The sequence below is a fragment of the Halichoerus grypus genome, chromosome 12 (genome assembly GCF_964656455.1).
Source record: "Halichoerus grypus chromosome 12, mHalGry1.hap1.1, whole genome shotgun sequence".
Lineage (NCBI taxonomy): Eukaryota > Metazoa > Chordata > Mammalia > Carnivora > Phocidae > Halichoerus > Halichoerus grypus.
In genome coordinates this window covers 21,244,033-21,266,242 of record NC_135723.1, presented here as the reverse complement: position 1 = coordinate 21,266,242, position 22,210 = coordinate 21,244,033, and the positions used below count along the sequence as shown (strand labels likewise).

The following is a 22,210-nucleotide window of genomic DNA, read 5'->3' as shown; positions in this document are numbered from 1 at the left end:
CACACAGGCATTACTTGAATTAAAAAATAAAATCTTAAAAAATCAGTGTCAGCTGAGGAGAAAAAGAATTATACAATTGAAGATATACAGTATTTTCAAAACAACTGTTACAATAATTATTCATGTGGTTTGCTTTTTAATGTGTAATGGCTTGATTAGATTAAGAGCCTCATGAAGGCAGAGACAATGGCTATTCTGTTCTCCGCTCTATCCATAGCATCCAGCAGAGTGCCTGGCATAAAATAAGCATTCAATCAAGATTTCAGGAAGAGAGGGAAGAAAAATATAAACTAGGGACACAGGGAGCTTTCAGTTAAGCTCAGATTTTACAGTGACATGAACCAAAGACAAAAGAGGCTACTATAAAAGGTCAAATCAGTAAGAATCCCATCAAGAGAACTATAGTTCCTTTACAACTAGAGATATTTTCATGAGGTCTTTGCTCATATGGTTCTCTCTGTCAAGACTGTCCTTCTTGGGGCTTGTGAAAATCCACTCATTCCACAGGGGTGGTCTCAAGTGCCAGGATGTCACAGTCCTCACTGACCTTCACACAGCACTCATATATCTCCCACCTCAAAATCCTTAAACGGGTTTTCTCTGTCTAAAGAACAGGCCTAAAATTCTTAGCCTTATGTTCATTCTTCAATTTTCTTTATTCTACCTATTCATTTGTAAACACCCGCAAATACCACCAAGTGCTGAGACACAGAGGTGAATAGATGGGCTTCCTTCCCTTAAGGAACTGGTGAGTGATAAAATTCCTCCATAACCTGGCCTCACATGACTTTTCTCTGAAACTCACTTCACACTTCAGCCAATTACATTTCATTACTTCTTTTTTTTGCCCTACATTTTCTCACCTCTGCTCTTGGCCCTAATCATTACCTCAAGTGAAATAGCCCTTCTCCCATCTTTGCACATCCAGTTCCCACCATTCCTTTTTTTTTTTTTTTAATTTGAGAGAGACAGCAGAGTGAGCAAGAGAGAACAAGGGGAGGGGGAAGAGAGGGAGAAGTAGACTCTCTGCTGAGCAGGGAGCCTGACATGGGGCTTGATCTTAGGACCCTGAGATCATGACCTGAGCCAAAGGCAGACACTTAACCAACTGAGCCATCCAGGCGCCCCAGTCCCCATCATTCTTGAGTGCCCATTCATATGCAAGCCACACAGATCCTTCTCTGACCACCCCAGCTGTAAGTACTCCCTCCTAACAATCCTTTATTACCCAAAGCAACTACACACATAAGAAAGAAGGTTCAAAATCAACGATCTGCCAACGGTGGAAAGCCTAATCAGAGACGTCTCAGTGAAGAGGCCATACGAGAAAAAAATTTTCCATTCCAAGCAAATGGATCTGGTAAGGAAATTTCCCTGCCAAACTCTGACTCTGTGAAGGGAGGACAAAAGTCTTCCCTGAGAATTTCAACTAGAAACTGGGGCTTAAAGCTGATGTGGGGGCAGAATTCACAGTACCTCTGTGGTCTGAAAACCCCCACGGCTAAGAACCAAATTTCAAATGATTACAGGTTACTCGTGTTCTTAAGTGCCTGCACAGAAGTAAATGTAAAACCTTTCTAAAGGAACACACCTCAGGCCTCAAAAATTCCAAGATGAAGTTCAGCCAACAATTAAAAATAATAAAATGTTCAGGAGCAAGGCATTATGCACATGAACCAGCAAAAACAAAATGGAGAATTCATAGATCAACAAGGACTTCTAATACTAGAATATACAAGAGAATATAAAATATTTCTATGTTAAAGAAAAATGGGACTAAGAAAAATATAAAAGTAATCAAACTTGAAATAAACCAATGAAACATCTAAAAATTACAATGACATTACTGGAATTATAAAATGATTTAACCAGAAGAGACAAAGCCAGAGAGAAAGTTAGAACACAAACTGAAGAGATCACCCAGAATACAGCACACAGAGACCAAAGGTAATAAAGAACGAGAACGACTTAAGAGACGAAGAGAACAGAGTGGGAAGGTCTGACATATCTAATCAGTGTCTCAGGAAGACATGTTAGAAGCTAGTATTTGAAAAGTTAATTCATCAGAACTGAATAAAGGCATCATTATTCAAATTCAGGAAACAAAACGAATCCCAATTAAAAAATTCAATCCCAGATCCACCATAGTGAAACAGTAAAAACACTAAAGGAAAACAAGAAGAGAACTTATAAGCAGCTAGAGAAAAACACAGGTATCAACAAAGGAATAATAGACTAACAGCGAATTTTTTAGTAGCAATAAAGCCAGAGACAGCAAAACAATGTCTTCAAAGTCGTGAGAAAATACTATCATTTTAGAAGGGCATACTGAGAAAAACTGCTTTTAAGAATAGGACTGAGAAACAAGACTCACAGCTTCTGTGGTGCAAAGTTTACAGGTAGAACTTCTCTTATCTTTTACCAAGAGAGGCTTCGGTGGTTTTGATGTACAAAGCAGAACGTGTCTGAGCAGTCCACACGCTCCTTCCCCCAATTTCAACGTGGCCCCACACCCTGCCTTCAAATGTGCTCAGGGCCTCTGATTTCTAAGCTGTTCCAGATTCCTCAGGTCAAATCTGCTTGCTTTTGGGCTTAGGTGCCTGCCTTCTTGGCCTATTTAGTAATCTGCACATCTACCTACAAAGCAGTTCCAAGTTGTGCGCGTCTCTCATCCACTTAGTCCCTATGTGTTCACCTTTCTTGTTTCTTCAGGGTCATTTTTGTGTGAGCTTCAAAGGGGAAAAAAGGAAAACCAGCTGTGTTTAGTTAAAAATTCCAGGGTAATCTTTTTCATCGATGAATTCACTAAAAGAACTTGTCAACTCACTTTTATCTCTAATACTAGCTCACTTGAATGTGTCTTCGTCACCGCATTCAACATAACAAAATACAACATTATAATGGTACCTTACCATAACTTCTTACATCCAAATGACTAATAAAAGCATGCATTTATCCACTTTCTACAGTACCTTGAATTCATGAGTTTTTCCCAAGAAAGAAATTAAAAGGTAAATACCTTTTCATGTTTCTTTAGAAAGTTAGTTTTCTTGATTTTCCCATGATGCTGCAATTAAGGAAAGTAATTGTTAAGATGGAAAAAAAAGGTAATACTCCACAAAAACAGAAAACCTAATTTAAAACAATGGCACATATAATACTAATTTACGTATCTTAGGCTTTCTTATTTTATTTACTACCACCTAAAATATCAACATATTTTAGGCTGCTTTGACTTAGATTTCAATCATATACAAGATTACTTCTGTATGTAAAGAAAAAGGTGTTAAAACAAAATGGCGATACTTCCTAAGAGATGAAATTATTGTACTGACTTAGTACAGCATATTTGTTTTGTCTGTTTTTTTTTTTTTTTAAAGATTTTGTTTATTCACCTGTCAGAGAGGGAAAGAGGAAGAGAGACAGAGAGAGAGCGCACAAGCAGGGCGAGCGGCAGGCAGAGGGAGAAGCAGGCTCCCCGCTGAGCAAGGAGCCCGATGTGGAACTCGATCCCAGGACCCTGGGATCATGACCTGAGCCGAGGGCAGATGCTCAACCAACTGAGCCACCCAGGCATCTCCAGCTTATTTGTTTCTATAAAAACAAAACTTCCAAAGATAAATGGGTTTTTATTCATTCCTTAAGGCAGGCTGTCAATTCGCATAAGAAACACTGACTGACACCATTTGGTTAAGCACTTGGAATTTAATAGTGGAGAAAAAACAGATGTGGTCCTTGTCTTCATGAAAAAAAGAGACTAGTGGGAGAGATAAGCAAAACAACAAATAAAAAATTACAAATATATTCAATAATGAATCAAATTGCATTTTTTTTCCCAAAAGAAAACAATTCCAAAATGGGATTTCTCCAACTAATGTACATGCAGAAGAGGCTTCCGAATGTTCTAGATAACGCTGTATGGAGTGCATGGCACCACTGTAGGAGCTCTAGAACAATAAAGGAGTTACCACACTTAAAATTATTCCCATCTCTCACACTTTACAGAAAACCTTATTTATGTATTTTTTAAATCTAGAACTATTACCTAAAGTATACCTGAACCCTCTGTGAAGCTATCTACTTTCCCCAATCAGGTTGTGACCTTAATTTAAAGTTTCTGAAGACTAAGTCCTAAATATACATTTAGCAATCTCTTATTCTAATCTCTGCCCCTGAGAAACTTACAGGTGTTGAGAAATTTCAAAACATTCCTGGAATCTTCAAAAACAAAGTAAGAAGAAATAATTATTACCTTAAGGAAGAACCTCTTGTCAGTTCTTGCTGGATTGTATGAAGCGAGGTATGCAGCGATTAGAATAAACTTAGAGTAATATGGAAGCTCCACATGAGTATATGCTGAGAGACCTACATAACAAAAATCTTTTATGAAGGCATTTGACAGGCTACCATTAGATTTTAAGTATCTCTTATCTTTTCTCACTGATCTTCTGACTTCCATATGGTGTTCTGTGGTAAAAATGACCTACTCTGTAAGTTTAAATTATAATAATGGGCAGTGCCAGTGAACATTACTATTAATCATCTGCTTGCTCTATTATTTTCGCTTAGCTCCTCCTATTCTGAAGTCTAAATCCTACTCTTCCTGCCCTTCAAAGCCACACTTTCCATTAAACTTCCCTGCTGCTCTCCTATCATACCAAAATAGAAAATCTATCCCTACTATGAATTCCTACTTTGTGGATTTCACTTATGCCCCTGTAACTTTATACCTTGTATTAACAGTTGTACATAAATTATATTTCTTACCAAGCTATAATATTTGCTGAAGGAAACACATCTGAGTTTTTGTTTTTGTATCCCTACGGTACCCCACACAAAGGAAATAACTAAATGCATGGATAAATAAAACAAAGGAGCCGGTCAAATAGCATCGATTTTTACAGGAAAGAAAGGAATCTGATATTTACTGAATATCTAGCACAGACACTGTGCTAGGTGCCGCCTTATTACTGAGGCATCTCCAAATCTTTGCAGTAACTTAAAGTTACACATTCTTTTCATTTTAGCTGAGGACACTGAGTTGGGCTCAGGGTGATACAGTTAGGGAATAGTGCAGACCAATTACTGCAGATTTTCTAATGCCAGCATCTATTTCTTGCCATTGGAACACCACAACTGAAAATCACTTGTACAGCATCTAGGGCGTTTAGAAACCAAAATAGACAAAAGAGAATTGCAACACCACTTAATTTTACACCATTTCCTCTAACCACTAGCCGGTGATCTACTTTTTAAAATAAGAATATTTTAGATACTTGCTCAATTTTTTTAAGTAAAGTTGTTCTATTGGGATAAATCCAAAGTAATAGTTTCTTCAAATAAAACAAAAGCACAAAGTTTTTTTAAACATAACCAACAGAAACGCATCCCCCAAACTGAGTTAACATTAAACTCAAGAAATACATATATACTGAGATAAAATTGTGTCATACAACTGAACAAAAGCATTTAAAGAAATTAAACTGCTTGATTTTTACATGACATAATCCAACATTTAGAAAATAGAAAACTGGTATTCGAATTATTTCCCCTCATAAATTGGAGCTTCACTTAAGAGAAAATCATTACTTAAAATATCATAGTAGTTTGTAAATTATTTTTCGTAACACTATTTACTGACTGATGCTATCTTTAGTATTAACTTCAGTATCTCGATTATTAGTAATCAAAGAAATGTCTCTCGTAACTGTTTCGATACTTCCTTTGATACCTTTAAGTTGTGCTGGATCTGTGTCATCTTTCTGTAGCTTTTCCCACTGTGAACTGAAAGAAAATAGAACAGCAATAATGGTTTGAAAATATATGAAATCAATATACTGTACTTAGAGTCCTAGAAAAAGTAATTTTTTGGTTTAAGAAAATAGCCAATTTCCTTATAAATAAGACAATATAAATGCAATGTACATGTTTGTGCCTCAATGAAATCATTTAGTATTAGAATATAAACTTACATATCAATATCCAGATGTTAACTTTTATATCTCTTTTCCTGATAATTTTAAAGCTATCAAAAAGTACCAATAAATAAATAACATCACCTATTCTTCAGTAAAACTCCCAATGCTCCAGTTAGCATATTAGATGCAACTGTTATACACCATTTCTAACTCCTTAACAATCTCTTTTTTTAAATTTTATTTATTTATTTGAGAGAGAGCACAAGCGGAGGAGAGGGGCAGAGGGAGAGAAGCAGGCTCCCCGCTAAGCAGGGCACCCGATGTGGGGCTTGATCCCAGGACCCTGGGATCATGACCAGAGCCAAAGGCAGACGCCCAACCGACTGAGCCACCCAGGCTCCCCTGCATAACAATTTCTTTAAATAAGTGCCATTACATCAGAAAATTGAGGCCCATAGGTTAAGTTGCCCAAGAACACCCGGCCAGTCAGTATCAGAGCTAAGACCTGAATCCTTATAGAATGCCTGCAAAGTTCATGGCATTTCCACCGCCCCCTCTGATTTTACTTGCAATTAAAACTATTAAACACCCCAAATATTATTAAGAATATGAAGTCATGATATGACAAATCAAATTCATTAGGAAACACATTATAGTGTAGGAAAAAGACTACCCTGAGAGACAGAAGTTTTAGCTGTATGACCTTGAATAAATCAATAACCTTCTCACCAAAAAATAAGGCAGTTAGATGCAATGATCTTTAAGAACCCTCTCAAACTCTTTAACTCAGCTCTTAAAATACTAATTTAAAAATAAATGCCAGACCAGAACTAAATATCCCAAATCAAACTGTATGTATTTTTTCAAATCTGCAAGCATAGCTGAAAATTATGGAAATATAGACACACCTCATTTTATCATGCTTCACTTCACTGTGCTTTGCAGATAGTGCATTTTTTACAGATTGAAGGTTTGTGGCAACCTTGGATCAAGCAAGTCTATCAGTGCCATTTTTCTTACAGCAATTGCTCACTTCATCTCTTTTTGTCACATTTTGATAATTCTCATATTAATTTCAAATTTTTTCATTTTTATTATTTCTTATGGTGATCTGTGACCAGTGATCTTTGGTATTACTATTCTAATTGTTTTGGGGGTCACAAACTGCACCCACAGAAGATGGCAAACATAACTGCTCCACTGCCTGGCTAGTCCCCCATCTCTCCCTCTCCTTGGGCCCTCCTAGTCCCTGAAACACAACAATATTGCCAATTAATGGCACAACACAACACAACTGCTTTTTAAGGGCCTTAAGATTTTTGGAATGGTCCTTGAGCATTGGCTTCAACTTGAAGTCACCAGCTATATTAGCCCCTTACAAGAGAGTCAGCTCTGTAGCTATGAAAGTCCCATTTCATGGGGTTTAAAGAAAGAAGCCGTCTCTCTAACATAAAAGTGCAGGGTGAAGCAGAAGGTGCTGACGTAGAAGCTGCAGCAAGTTACTTCAGGCACAACACAACAAGCAGGCCAATTAATAACCCTACAATGGCCTCTGAGTGTTCAAGTGAAAGGAAGAGTCACATGTCTCTCACTTTAAATCACCCGCTAGAAATGATTAAGCTTAGTGAGGAAGTCCTTTTCAAAAGCTGAGATAGACCAAAAGCTAGGCCTCTTGCACCAACCAGTTAGCCAAGTTTAAGTACAAAGAAAAAGTTCTTAAAGGAAACTGAAAGTGCTACTCCAGTGCACACACAGAAAATAAGAAAGCAAAACAGCCTTACTGCTGATATGGAGAACATTTCATGGATATGGACACGATATGGACAGAAGATCAAACCAGCCACAGCACTCCCTTAAGCCAAAACCTAATCCAGAGCAAGGCCCTAACTCTCTTCAATTCTATGAAGGTTGAGAGGGGTGAAGAAGCTATAGAAAAAAGGTTAGAAGCTAGCATTTTCATGGGGTTTAAAAGAAGAAGCCGTCTTCTCTAACAAAAGTGCAGGGTGAAACAGAAGGTGCTGACGTAGAAGCTGCAGCAAGTTATTCCAGAAGATCTACCCAAGATCATGAATGAAGGTGGCTACACTACACAACAGGTTTTCAGTGCAGGTGAAACAACGTTCTATTGGAAGAAGATGCCATCTGGGACTTTCATAGCTACAGAGCTGACTCTCTTGTAAGGGGCTAATGTAGCTGGTGACTTTAAGTTGAAGCCAATGCTCAAGGACCATTCCAAAAATCTTAAGGCCCTTAAAAATGATGCTAAATCTACTCTGCCTCTGCTCTATCAATGGAACAACAAAGCCTGGATGACAGCACATGTGTACAACATGGTTTACTGAGTATTTTAAGCCCACTGTTGAGACCTACTGCTCAGAAAAGATTCCTTTCAACATATGACTGCTTACTGACAATGGACCTGGTCACCACCCAAGAGCTCTGATGATGAGATGGACAATGAGATTAATGTTGTTCTCATGCCTGCTAACACAGAGTTCTGTTCTGCAGCCTCCTGATTAAGGAGTCATTTCAACTTTATAGTCTTACTATTGAAGAAATACCTTTCTCAAGGCTAAGGCTGCCATAGATAGTAATTCCTCCAATGGATCAGGGCAAAGTCAATTGAAAACCTTCTGGGAAGGATTCACCAGTCTAGACGCCATTAAGAAAATTCATGTTTCATGGGAAGAAGTCAAAATATCAACATTAACAGAAGTCTGAAAGAAGCTGATTCCAACCCTCATGGATGACTTTGAGGGGTTCGAGACTTCACTGGAAGAAATAACTGCAGAAGGGGTGGAAGAGCAAGAGAACTAGAATTAGAAGTGGAGCCTGAAGATGTAACTGAATTGCTGCAATCTCATGACAGAACTTTAATAGATAAGGGACTGCTTCTGATGAACAATGGAAGTGGTTTCCTGAAATGGAATCTGGTTAAGATGCTAATGAAGATTTTTGAAATGACAACAAAAGATTTAGAATATTACATAAATTTAGTTGATAAGGTGGCAAGAGGATTTAAAAGTACTGACTCCAATTTTGAAAGTTCTACTGTGGGTAAAATGCTATCAAACAGCATTGCAAGCTACAAAGAAACCGTTCATGAAAAGAAGAGTCGGGGCGCCTGGGTGGCTTGGTCGGTTAAGCGTCTGCCTTTGGCTCAGGTCATGATCCCAGGGTCCTGGGATCGAGCCCCACATCGGGCTCCCTGCTCGGCGGGAAGCCTGCTTCCCCCTCTCCCACTCCCCCTGCTTGTGTTCCCTCTCTCGCTGTGTCTCTGTCAAATAAATAAATAAAATCTTAAAAAAAAAAAAAAAAGAAAAGAAGAGTCAACAGATGCAGCAAATTTCACTGTTGTCTTAAGAAACTGCCACAGCCACCCTAACCCTCAGCAACCACCACCCTGATCAGTGAACAGGCATCAACATCAAGGCAAGACCCTCCACCAGCAAAAAAAAAAAATTACAACTCACTGAAAGCTCAGATGATGGTTAGCATTTTTTAGCAATAATATATTTTTTATTAAGGTATATGTACACTGTGGGTTTTTTTTAAGATAATCTATTACACTCTTAATAGATGAGAGTATAGTGTAAACTAACTTATATATGCACTGGGAAGACAAAAAATTCATTTGACTCACTTTATTGCATTTGTTTTTTAATTGCAGTAGTCTGGAACAGAACCTGCAGTATCTCCAAGGTATGCCTGTACAGCAATACGGGAAATTCCGACAGACTACTAGTAACCTATGTGGAGAGCAGACCCAGCACAACAAACTGACTCTCAAAACAGACCACTTCCTCCACCTTATAGCTCAATATTGCTTCAGAGATTATAAGGCATTTTCACATTCATTTCTTATAAATGCAAATAAAAATAAATTTTTATCATTTACATTGTTACAACCCAGACTTTGAGACAGTTCAAATTGATGAGTTTCTTATATAGCAATTACCCATTTAATGTTATTTAAACTTGCAAAGGACAACCAGGGGATAAAATGACCATTTTTAATGAGATGAGAGGAGACTAACATTTATGTCTCTTATGAACCCAGCTCTTAAGATATTCCATTTAATACTCATGAACTTATAAGACAGATAGCATCATATCTTTTCTTTCTTCTTTTTTTTACAAATGACAAAACTGAAAGTCAGAAAAGTTAACCAACACAAAGCTTCTAAGTGATAGAACCAGTTTCAACTGAGACCTGACTAAAAAGTCTATCCATGTTCTAAATAAATGTTTATGAACTATCAATTTCCAGAGGTGACTCAAAGTCAGAGCAGTTGTATTAATTGAGGTCTAATAGGCTAAAATTTTAAGATGAACCAGGGAGCAAGGCTGAAGTCTTTTTTATAATTGGTCCAAATGGTTTATAAAAGCTGTACAAGCAACATATATTCCTAACAACAGCTTGCTGAGTCAGAATCTAGCCGTCTATGACTTTATTCTTTTTCTTTATTCTGTTTATCCCAATTATTTAATCTCAATTTGGAACTATAAAATATGTGATTTTTTTTTTAATTTAGCAAATCTTATTTTACACGGGTGAAGGGTCAGGGATGGTGGGAAAAAAATAGGTAAGTCACACCTTGAAGCAATTTGAATGCTTTCAAATGGACCAGTAGATCTCACCAAACTTAGACTGCTATTTTCCTACTACCCTATTGGAGAGTCTCACTGGTCCTTTACCCCACATTACAAGAAAAAAGGGGACTTAAGGGCATTCTATGATTTGACTACAAAGGTAACCAAGTGGAACAAAAATGCAAAATATCCTAACTGCCAAAAAATTTTTTTCAAAAAGACAAAGAAAATAACCACATAAGGAAATTAAACAAATTAACATGACAAAATTAATAAAGCCTATACAATTCATACCAATAAATACAAATAAATGTCATCCACCCATTAAAAGAAAGAGGTTTTCAAAATGTTTCAATAAGGCAAGAGGTCAGATTAGCAGTGCTTATTTCTGTGCTCTACACCTTTCTGTGAAAGAAACATATTATAGACTATACATATATGTGACTGAGTTAATAAGAATCTTGAGATGGGGAGATTATTCTGGAGTGTCTGGGTAGGCCCAATGAAATCACAAGGATTCTTTTAAGAGGAAGACAGGAGGTCAGAGAGAAGAGAAAATGATACATTACTGGCTTTGAAGACAGACCAAGGAACACAACAGGTCAAGGAACGCCAGGTAGCCTCTAAATAATGTGACAAGGAAAAGGAACAGATTCTCCCCAAACGCCTCCAGAACGAACACAGCCCTGTGCACTCATATTAGACTTCTGACATCAAGAAGTATAAGATAATACACATTGTTTTAAGATACTAATTTGTGGTAATTTGTTACAGATTAATAGACTAGGGCAGTCTCAGAATTGACCATTCTGGGTCAAATGAAAAGATGAACCCTATAATATGTGGAACCAGGGGCGCCTGGGTGGCTCAGTTGGTTAAGCGTCTGCCTTTGGCTCAGGTCATGATCCCAGGGTCCTGGGATCAAGCTCCATGTCGGGCTCCCTGCTCAGTGGGGAGTCTGCTTCTCCCTCTCCCTCTCCCCCTCCTCCCCCCTGCTTGTGCTCTCTTTCTCTCTCTCTCCTTGTCTCTCTCAAATAAAATCTTCTAAAAAAAAAAAAACGTGGAACCAGGTCTTTTTTCCTTCTCGAAAATCTTGGATTACAGTTTTAGATCTTAATTCAAATCCAGTGTTTTCTTTCTTTAGGAAATCCAATTATACATACATTGAATCTTCTTTGCCTGTCACATTTGTTACATTCTATTTGATTATTTTTACCTCTTTATTTAGTTTTGTCCTTTTGGTTGTTTTCATTCCTCTCTTCAGTACCCTTTATTATATTCTCAGTTGAATCTACTCTCCTTTGGAATATCTTAAAATTTCATTTTCATCTGAGGAAATTACTTTTGCTTGAATTCCATTCCTGAGTTTGGTCAATTTTGTTTCACATCCTCCTATATTTTTTTTGTCTATTCTGAGTTGCTGAATTTCTGATTTAAGGTATTTTTTCATATTAGAAAATGCTTGTTTAAAATTTAAACTAGGTTGGTATGTCGTGTTATATCTTCCTCTGCTTTATTTGGGTGGGAAGGCAAAAATTCTCATCAGCTAAAATTTTTTTATTCACATTTTCTGTTTCTTCTTATAATACCTTTTTATGGATTTTCTATTTATTTTCTCTTCATTTTGAAATGCTCAGTGTTTGCCTGGATCAGCAAACAGATGATACTATGAATGCAGGGGTGAGGGTTTGGGATGGCTTAGTAGATTTCTTGGTTCTAAAATGCCTTCTTCTGGGGCACCTGGGTGGCTCAGTCGTTAAGCGTCTGCCTTCGGCTCAGGTCCTGATCCCAGGGTCCTGGGATGGAGCCCCACATCGGGCTCCCTGCTCAGCGGGAAGCTTGCTTCTCCCTCTCCCACTCCCCCCACCCCCCCGCTGCTTGTGCTTCCTCTCTCGCTGTCCCTCTCTCTGTCAAATAAATAAACTCTTTTTTAAAAAAATAAATGAATAAAAATAAAATGCCTTCTCCTGTAAGAATGAAGTGCAGTTTCTTTAAAACATAGTGCCATTTTGAGGGGGAGGGATGGCTTATCTTTTGATTTTGTCATTCTTTTTTTGTTTGATTGGGGGTGGGGGGGGCGCCACGGGTATCTTAATTTCCACCCCTTGCTTCTTTCTTGACTACCTACCCACCCTTCAAGGGATACCCAGCCCTTCCAAATCACCTGTCTTCCCTGGAAAACAATCCTTTCCCAAGACTGCCATGATAATTCTTGCCATACATACTCTTAAAACACTTCCTTTTGATTCTTTAGTAGCCAGTGCTCTAACCCTCCAGGTCCCACTTGTCCTCAGTGTTTTCCCACTCAGGGCCGGATTCTCATCCAGAGGCGATTTCATCCGTCTTTCACCACTACTGGTGAGCCCACCCCCTACTCCCTCTGTCCTCTCCTTGCAGTCAGTGTTTAACGTCTTACTTCAGCATGAGCTCCAGAGCGGACTCCGCTGACTTAGGTTGTTTCACTAATTACACATAAGTTGAAGTTTGTAGTCAACTCCATAGCCTCCCAGTTATACTGCAGACAGGGGTTAGGAGTGATTTTATCTCCTCTCCTTATTGATCTTATGGAGAAAACTGGATTTACATGGCCATGACTATCCAATGAGAAACTCTAAGTACTTTCATTATTATGTAAAAATCATTTTAACAAGCATCCAAATTTTTCTACCTTTAAAAGAGTAGATCACAAGCTTTTCTATTCTGTGACTTCCAAAAATCCTCATCAAATGACGTTTATTATTGAAAAGAGGAAGAGCAGTATCTTCGTAATGCTTCTATTTATTTAGAAACTATTAAATTTCTCCCTGAATTATAGTCTAATCAACTAATTAAATGAAAAGCAAAGTTAGTAAAGAAAAGTAGTTACAGATTAAGGTATTTATGAGAGAAAAATGATAACACAACTGACCAGAAAGTGAGAAAAGCAGAGTGTTGCTGTTGTTTTTAAATTTCCTATATTGCTTCGTAACTGAGGCTTCACCTATCACCTACCTGTAAGGCACCGTATTACTCACAAGTCGTTTTCACACACATTCTTTAAATCTTGGAAAGACTGTGAGGAGGAAGCTGAGGCCCAGAGGTTTTTAGGTGACTTGGTAAGACCACAAGGCAGAAAATGGCTGAAATGGAATCAAAACCCTGTTCTTCCCACTAAACGCCACCATGTCTCCTTAGCAGTTTCACTACTATGAAATTCTAGTAACAGACAAATGCAGACTTATGACTTGATTTACACATTGCTTTAACAATCAAATTTTCATTATACCTATTCAAATATCTAAACACAAATATAAAAAACAAAGCTAAAGCTGATTTTCCTGTAGCTTTCCAGACTTAAAAAAATTAGCAACTGTAAAATATATGCCTTGCTTCAAACTGTGTAACATACTGGTTAAATTGGCTGTCCTTCCCAAAATAAGAAACGATTCAAAACTTGTGGGTTTTTTCCTAATGTGAAGAAGGTAAAGGAAAACATTTACACTTTAGTAGACAAAATATCCAAATTAAAGACAGAAATATTACACACACTAAACAGAAAATTACCTTGATATTTCCCTGAGATAAACAGTCTGCATGGCTCTCTTCAAATGAGGTTCAATATTTCTCCAGAGTTTGCGAGTATCACGTTCATTTGCTACCCCAAAAGGGAGAAAATTTCAAAAATTCAGATCTTACAGAAACTGTTTCAAAACAAATATTAATAAGTAAAATTACATAGTTACCTTCTCCTTTAACCACAGGTTCACAATATTTAGGAAAATTAAGTACTGCCTGTAAATAAAGGGAAAAAAAGAGAGAAAGCACTTATTCACCACAAATAGGAATTATTTTCCAAGTACAATTTTTATTAGAATGTAGACAATTTTATTTCAATATAATTACTCAAGTAAAATATTATTATAGCTTATTATAGTAATAAAACCACAAATATAAAAAATGATAGTAAAACAACATGCAAAATACTCCTGAATTGGCTAAGTCCTGCCTAATGTATTAGCTTCTAGATATAAAGTAATATAGCAAAGCATAATTTGTAATTTTAGTTTATAATTCTGTCACAAAGGACCATAAAACACACAATACCACTAGAATTACCTGTTACTTTCCAAGTTTTGAACACTCTCACAAATCAAACATCATCTCATTCAGTACAATTCAAAATTATGAGATTGGCAGCACCACCTGAGACTACTATAAATTCAAGTTCTTGGCACCATACACAATCAGAACCTCTAAGAATGAGATCCAGGAATCCATGTTTTAACAATCTCTCCAAGAATTCTATGTATTCCAAAGTCTGAGAAGCACTAACTAATCATAATTACTTAATAGTTTTCCATGAATAAACACAGGAATTTTACCGAGAGGTAGGTTCAAGCAAACTGATAAAAATATGTAGCTGCCATTTATTAATATTAACTTGATCACAAGTATTTCATACTGAAATGATTCCATAATGAAGCCTGGAGAAAGACAGATGTAAATGTTAACTATCCAACGTCAAATCCAGAAGATAAGAGAGAGCTAAGAACTAATCCTTGAAAGTTTTTCCTATCTTACTCCATAAAAAGCAACTGTTGAGGGCAGAAAAATCTTCCAAACTCTGTTTATATTAAGTGTAGACAGGCCAACTTTCTTAGTTTCAGGTTTTCAGATCTAAACACTACTTAGTAACAGTAATGTCACAATGTCAGCAGTAACCGGTAAACAACTTGGCTGTTTTTTTTTTCTTGGCCAAAACATTAAAATACATGTTTAATCATTTACAAATAGCAGTAAAAAGGTAATGAAGATAATTTTAGGAGACTATTTTCCCATTTTACTTTAGTAAATTAGTATTTTCCCCATGCCATTCCACAAGAACTTGCTGAGTATATAAAACTATACGATTATGAGTACCCTTAACTGTCCAAATACAATCTCTGTATTTAAGTAAATCTATAAATCCTAGCCCTTACTAATAAGGGGAATTTGATAAAATAATCTGTCCAAATACAAAATACTTTTCACAACTTTGGCTATTAACATTCAAATGTGCTAATACTATGCCCATTTCTCCTATATTAATCCTCAAATATAAGCAAATCTTACTTCCCTATATTAAGGATTATTTATAGCAAAATCTAACTTTAGGCCCATTGATATTTTAAACCATCCTCCCAATGACCCAGAGACTGGAAATAAAAAGACTGCTAATAAAATCACAAAAATAATTCCAAAGCCCAAGCAGAAATAATTTTTAGATAATTTTCTGATATAATAAATTTCTACTCCCACTGAACATTCCCCCCATTTAACTCCCCATTATTCCAACTTTTAAATATATATTTTACTCTTAGCTGGTCCCATTCATGAAAAGGGGTGGAAGCGGGCGCCTGGGTGGCTCAGTTGGTTAAGCGACTGCCTTCGGCTCAGGTCATGATCCTGGAGTCCCGGGATCGAGTCCCACATCAGGCTCCCTGCTCAGCAGGGAGTCTGCTTCTCCCTCTGACCCTCCTCCCTCTCATGCTCTCTGTCTCTCATTCTCTCTCTCGCAAATAAATAAAATATTAAAAAAAAAAATTTAAAAAAAAAAAAAAAAGAAAAGGGGTGGAAGGGGCAAGACAGAGGCATAATTTTATTAAGAAATGACCATGTGCTCAGCAAATATTCATGCTCATAACAGGAGAAACATAATTATGGCCACCTGTTACCTCACTTATTCTTGACAACTGCACTTTTATTATGCCCATTTGTCGGCCAAGAAAGCAAAATATAATTTGCCTACAGGCACAGAGATTCCAGTGCCTGAATTCATGATCATGATTTGTGAGATGTCCTGGGAATTTATTTCTAAACCAATAAGGCCACAATGTTAGCAAAGCCTAATCCAGGTGAAACAGAGAGACTACTTCCCTTATACTGCAAAGAAAAACTTGCATTGCTTTAAGAGGCAAAACAATCCATTATGAATAATGACTAGGTTGCCACAAGATAGAGATAGGCAATTTAGGAAACTTCCAACTCTTCCTCAGCAAGATTTTCAGAAAAACTTCATTATTCTATTTGAAATTATTTGTTAGAAAATCATCTAAAAGGGGCACCTGGCGGCTCGGTCAGAAGAGTGTGCCCCTCAATCTCAGAGTCGTGAGTTTGAGCCCCATGTTGGGTGTAGAGATTACTTGAATAAAAACTTAAAAAATATGATACATGTATACTGTAGTAAGCAAAACTCTTTAAGGTAGCCCCCCAAGACTGCCAGCCCCTGATATACATGCACACCTTCTCTCAGTTATTCAATCAAACAGTAATTTAGGTACTGCTGTAAAGAATTTTGTAGATGTAATTAAAGTCCCAAAGATAGTACTATTTATGGGAGAATTAAAATAGAGATAATGAGATGAGTCTGACCTAATCAACAAGCCCTTCAAAAGCAGAAAATGTTCTCTGGCCAGTCACAGAAGTCAGAGACTAGGAGTATGAGGATTCAACAAACCCTTGCTGGCTGGTGGATGGATAGATATGTGGCGAAGAATACAGGTGCTCTCTAGGAGGCCTGAGACTTGGCTGACAGCCAGCCAGACAGCTTCTGACCTCATTCTTACAGCCAAGAAAACCTGCATTCTGTCAAGTCTGAATAAGCGTGGAAGCTATTTTCCCTAGAACCTCAAGATCAGAATACAATTTAGCCAAAACTTTAAATTTACCTGATATCCTGAGCAGAAGCCAGCAACACTGCCTCGATTTCTGACCTACAGAACTGTGAGCTAATAAACGTGTGCTGTTTTAAGCCACTAAATTTGTGGTAATTTGTTATGCAGCAATAGAAAGCTAATACACATGTTCAAGTACAAATATAAAAACATATTCCAATATTCCAAGGCCATGCAGAAATAATTTCTGAACTCTTTTGCCTTTTTAAGAATACCTACATTTCATCTCTGAAATATTAGAGAAATAAAAATCAGAACTGAGAACGTTTGCATTAACATTAATTTAATCAAGCAATGGGGGCCTTATTACATGCATTAACTCATTTAATCCTCTGAGCCTACGATGTAGACATTATCATCCCCATCTTACAGAGAAGTTAAAGTATCTTTCCAATCTCTGACTTCCCCTTCTTTGATTAGCCACAGAAAATTCTGCTTTTAAAGTGCTCATGTGGATTAGGTGATACCTACCCTGGTAATTGCCCTATCTTAAAATAGGATATCCTGAAGCCAGACAGAAATGAAAAATGATTAAGTTGAAATTCTGATGAGGAGCAAGGTATTGACAAGGTTTCGAGGTACTTCCCCACAACAAGGAGAAAAGAAATACCATCTTAATCAAATGATCAAAGTGAACATTATCAGTTATAAAGTAAAATGAAATCCTGTAACACCTGATAGGATGCAATGAGAACAAAGCATCATTTTTGTGATATTCCTGTCAGATGCATAACCTGAATCTGACCATAAGCAAACATCAGACAAATCCAAATTAAAGGTGATTCCACAAAACAACTGGCCTGTAATCTTCAAAGGTCACAAGATCATGAAAGTCGAAGACTGAACAACTACTCTAAATGGAAGTTCAAGAAACATAGCAACTAAATGCAGTATGTGATTCTGAACTGGATTCTTTTGCTCTCAAGTACATTACTGTGACAACTGGCAAATCCTGAATAGGGCCTGAGGATCAGGTTGGAGCAATGAGTCCATTTTCTCATTTTGATGGTTGTACTGTAGTTATGTGGGAGAATGCCATTCTAAGATACTAAATACTAAAGATACAAATACTAAAGTATTTGGGGTCATGGGGCATCAGGTCACAATCTCAGATGATTTGGGAAAAAAGAGAAAAAGTTCTTTTTATTGTACCTGCAATTTTTTGTAAATTAGAAATTGCTTCCAAAATTTTTTTTTAAAGATTTTATTTATTTATTTGACAGAGAGAGAGCAAGAGAGAGCACAAGCAGAGGGAGAAGCAGAGTAAGAGGGAGAAGCAGGCTCCCTGCTGAGCAGGGAGCTGAATGTGGGGCTCAATCCCAGGACCTTGAGATTATGACCTGAGTCGAACGCAGACACTTAACCAACTAAGCCACCCAGGTGCCCCATAATTGCTTCCAAAAATTTTTAAATAAATTTTAAAACTATCCAATACTTTCATTATCTTGTAAATACTATATCTAATAAAATGATGAGAGCAAACTATTAACATGTCAGTACCAATGGAACGTTGTTGTGATACAAAAAGAATTCTTAATTATTCAAGGCCAAAAATAAAGGTGCCCTATAAAGGCCCAACTGGGAAAGCTAGCTAAATACTGCTTCTTGCTTACCCCATGTCTAAAGATGACTACGGGACTACTCAAAATACGCCACAGCTTCATTTAATATGGATGAATATCTCAAAATGTTGAGCAAACGTAGACAGATAAAAAAGAATGCATACTGTATGTTTCCATTTAGATAAAGTTCAAAAACAGGCAAAACTAACCTTTAATGTTAGAAGCAAAGATAGTGATTATCTCTGAGGAGGGAGGAAGAGGTAGAAATCGGGAGGAAGCATGAAGTGGGCTCCTTAGATGTTGGTAATTTTCTACTTTTTTACCTGGATTATATTTACACATGTGTTTCCATTTTGTGATAATTCACTATGGTACATATGTATGGTTTCTGTGCTTTTCTTTCTTTTTTTTTTTAAGTAGACTCCACACCCACCGTGGAGCCCAATGTGGAGCCTAAACTCATGACTCTGAGATCAAGACCTGAGCTGAGATCAAAAGTCTGACGCTTAACCGACTGAGCCACCCAGGGACCCCTTGTGCTTTTCTATATGTATGCTACACTTTACTCAAAAAGTCAAGAAAAAATAAAAGAAAAATAAACCTAACTAGGTTATTTCTCCTAATTAAAGACTCTGCTTCCCCCTTAAGCACCTCTCACCAAAAAATAGCTCTTCTCTATGTGGAAAAGACATCCTCATTCATACATCAATCAATATAAAGATATATGAAGGACACCCACTCACCCAGCCATCTGTCAAACCAAACCTGGCCATGAGCGGAATGACAGCTGTTCTGCCAGATCATTCTTCAAACTTCATATTCTTTAATATATGACTTTAACATATAATGCAAACCTACAGCAGTTTTAGTTAGTAGTCTCCATACCCAAGTCATGGTTTATGTTCTTGGAGATAGTAAGATTACAATGTATTTTTAAGTCCATGAACGTCTGATCAGCAGAGGGAGGAAGAGAACTAAAATTAATTGATCCTCTTCAGCTATCAGGCATTTTACACGTGCTCCCCCCCCTTCTTTTTACCTCACAAAACTCCTCTGACGCAGATATTATACCTACTTAACAGAAGAGAAAATTCAAGTTCAAAAAGTTTAGGTAACTTGCCAAGAACATACTGCTGGTAAATGACACAACTTGTGTTTCTTCATCTATAAAATGAAAATTCATAATAATGCCTTCCTTCACAGGGTTGTTGTTAAGAATTGAGTCAATATTGGCAAAAGGCTTAGAACACTGGCCAGCACACACAAAGTACTTAATAAAACTGGCTATTGTTTAAGAGGTAGTTGTGGTATAGTGCTTATGAACATATGCTCTGGAGCCAGACCCCAGGATTCTTTATTTGCAAAATTTTATAATCTAATTCATTTTAGTTCTCAGGGAGTATTTTTCCCTAGCATACAATCACATCGTAAAAATAAAGCAAAAATAACTGATATGTATAGAAACACACTGGTGTGTACTGTCTTTTGAGTCAACTGAGAGCTAGGGGACAGATCTGCAAGCATTTCAGAACTGTGACAATCTCTTCCTCATCAAAAAATAAAGTTTGAAAAATACATGAAAGAATTTGAGATTTGAGAGTGTCATGACTGCTTGAAGTAGAAATTACATTGGGCTGGTCAGCTGCATGTGAGACAGGTGAGTTATGTGCAAGGCAGAAGACTCTGTACCCTGAGCAGCTTCTCTGTGCCAGCTCCCTTCACTGTCCTGCGACCTAGAACCCACCTCCTCCCACGCTCCAAACACCCATGGGACAATCTACCTAGCCCCTGCTCAAAAATAAGATCAAAACTTCTATTCCCTAGGGAGTTCTGGGTCCTGGCTACATAAAAACCAGCTGTATTATTTCATTAAAATAATTCACAAAAAGTAAATGATCCCCCCAGAAATTATTTGTACTTTAAAAGGAGAATATTTATTTAAATAACTTAGTGTTATCAGTAATATCACCTAACATACTTTATAAGCACTTTAGTAGAGAGCATTTTTTATCCTCGTAAAAATCATCTGAGTTATGTTTTCTTGGTTGCCCCCCCCACTTCAGAAATGAGGAAACTGAAGTACATAAAATTACATACATATCATAGCTGGTAAGCGGCAGACCTAAGATATTTGAATATTAAGTCCTCTGCTCATTCTACCATGTACACTTTGATTATCTGGCACCCGCTTCCTAGTCACTATGTCACTGGTCACCACAGGCACATGGCCAAACAACAACAAAAACTTGGCATCAGAAATTTGGAATTGCACTCTAAAAGATTACTAAGCTCCGCCTAAGCAATTAATTTTTCTGAGTAATTTCTAAGAAAATTGTGATATTTAAGAAGAAAAAAGTTTAAAATACAATAAACTTAATGTGTAACAGATTTGTTTTAAAAGGGCCATGCAAACATCTTTAGAAAATGAACCATTCTGTGTTTGGCATTCATAAATGAATATAAAAATAACTTCTTCAATTGACCCTTTTAAAAATTATAATTACTATTTTTTAAGAATATCATAGTCAAGATAAAACAAACCTAAATGGATATTCTAAGTAGTACTTTACTTTCTCCTATCTCGTGCTACCTACAGACCTAGCCTCCAAAAAAACAGTACTTAAAGAAATAATTTGTAAAGCAAACTCAAAAGTGCACACATAGAAAAGATGCCTAAAAAGAATCCTTTGCAGGTGATTTATTAAACTTTCAATAACTATGCCATTTACAAACTTTGAAACAAATAATAGTATCCACTTGAAGGAAAATGTATCTTTATTATCCTATGTTCCACATACGGAGGAAAATAAGAACACTGCTATTTTTTTCCTGTGCTTACTGATCATATCTTATATATATATTAGTATTACTAGTAATAGTAAAAGCTTAAACCACACTTCAAGCTTCAAGTTTATGAACATGATGTAACAATAACAAAACTATAAGCTCATCCCTAAATAATTTTTCAGGAAAACCTAAAGGACTAAAAAAGGACTATAAAAAATATAGGACTATATAAAATAGCATATTTAAACATATATTTTCTTTTACACTTTATCTAGAAATAGTTCCCTAAACATTTATTTATTCTTACACTTCATGATCTACTTTGAAATGGCTGCAGGCACAGATTCCCACAGGATTCAAGGACATCAGTGCTAAGTTGTGGTAACTGCAGGTTACTTCCCAGGCAAGATGGTAGAGGAGTGTTTCCCCCTGACTCCACCTCATGCAGGGACCGTGTACTGACCCCTCTCCTCTCTGTAAGCCCCTCTGTTGTCATTTCCTTTGGGCACCAGGGATCCAAGACATTCAATTCCTATAGAGATGTTAGTGATGAGCTTGAACTAGAACAGCTTGCTCCCTACTGTTCTAGTTCTAGTTTTTTCCCTACTCAGAAGATACTTGATATCTACATCTAAATCAGAAGAAGAAGCCTAAAATC

General features: G+C 37.0%; 1 protein-coding gene across 2 annotated transcripts in view; it reads right to left on the bottom strand.

The window, feature by feature from the left end:
- The window catches only part of ORC5 (origin recognition complex subunit 5), an 85,839-nt gene that overhangs the window by 39,614 nt on the left and 24,015 nt on the right, over positions 1-22,210 (bottom strand). For both annotated transcript variants that reach the window (XM_036067462.2, XM_078060038.1), the window contains exons 7-11: positions 14,234-14,282; positions 14,055-14,145; positions 5,732-5,784; positions 4,253-4,365; positions 3,020-3,067 (exon numbers count right to left, since the gene is read on the bottom strand). In XM_036067462.2, the coding sequence (XP_035923355.1) occupies positions 3,020-3,067; positions 4,253-4,365; positions 5,732-5,784; positions 14,055-14,145; positions 14,234-14,282 (354 nt within the window). The remainder of the gene's footprint in view (positions 1-3,019; positions 3,068-4,252; positions 4,366-5,731; positions 5,785-14,054; positions 14,146-14,233; positions 14,283-22,210) is intronic.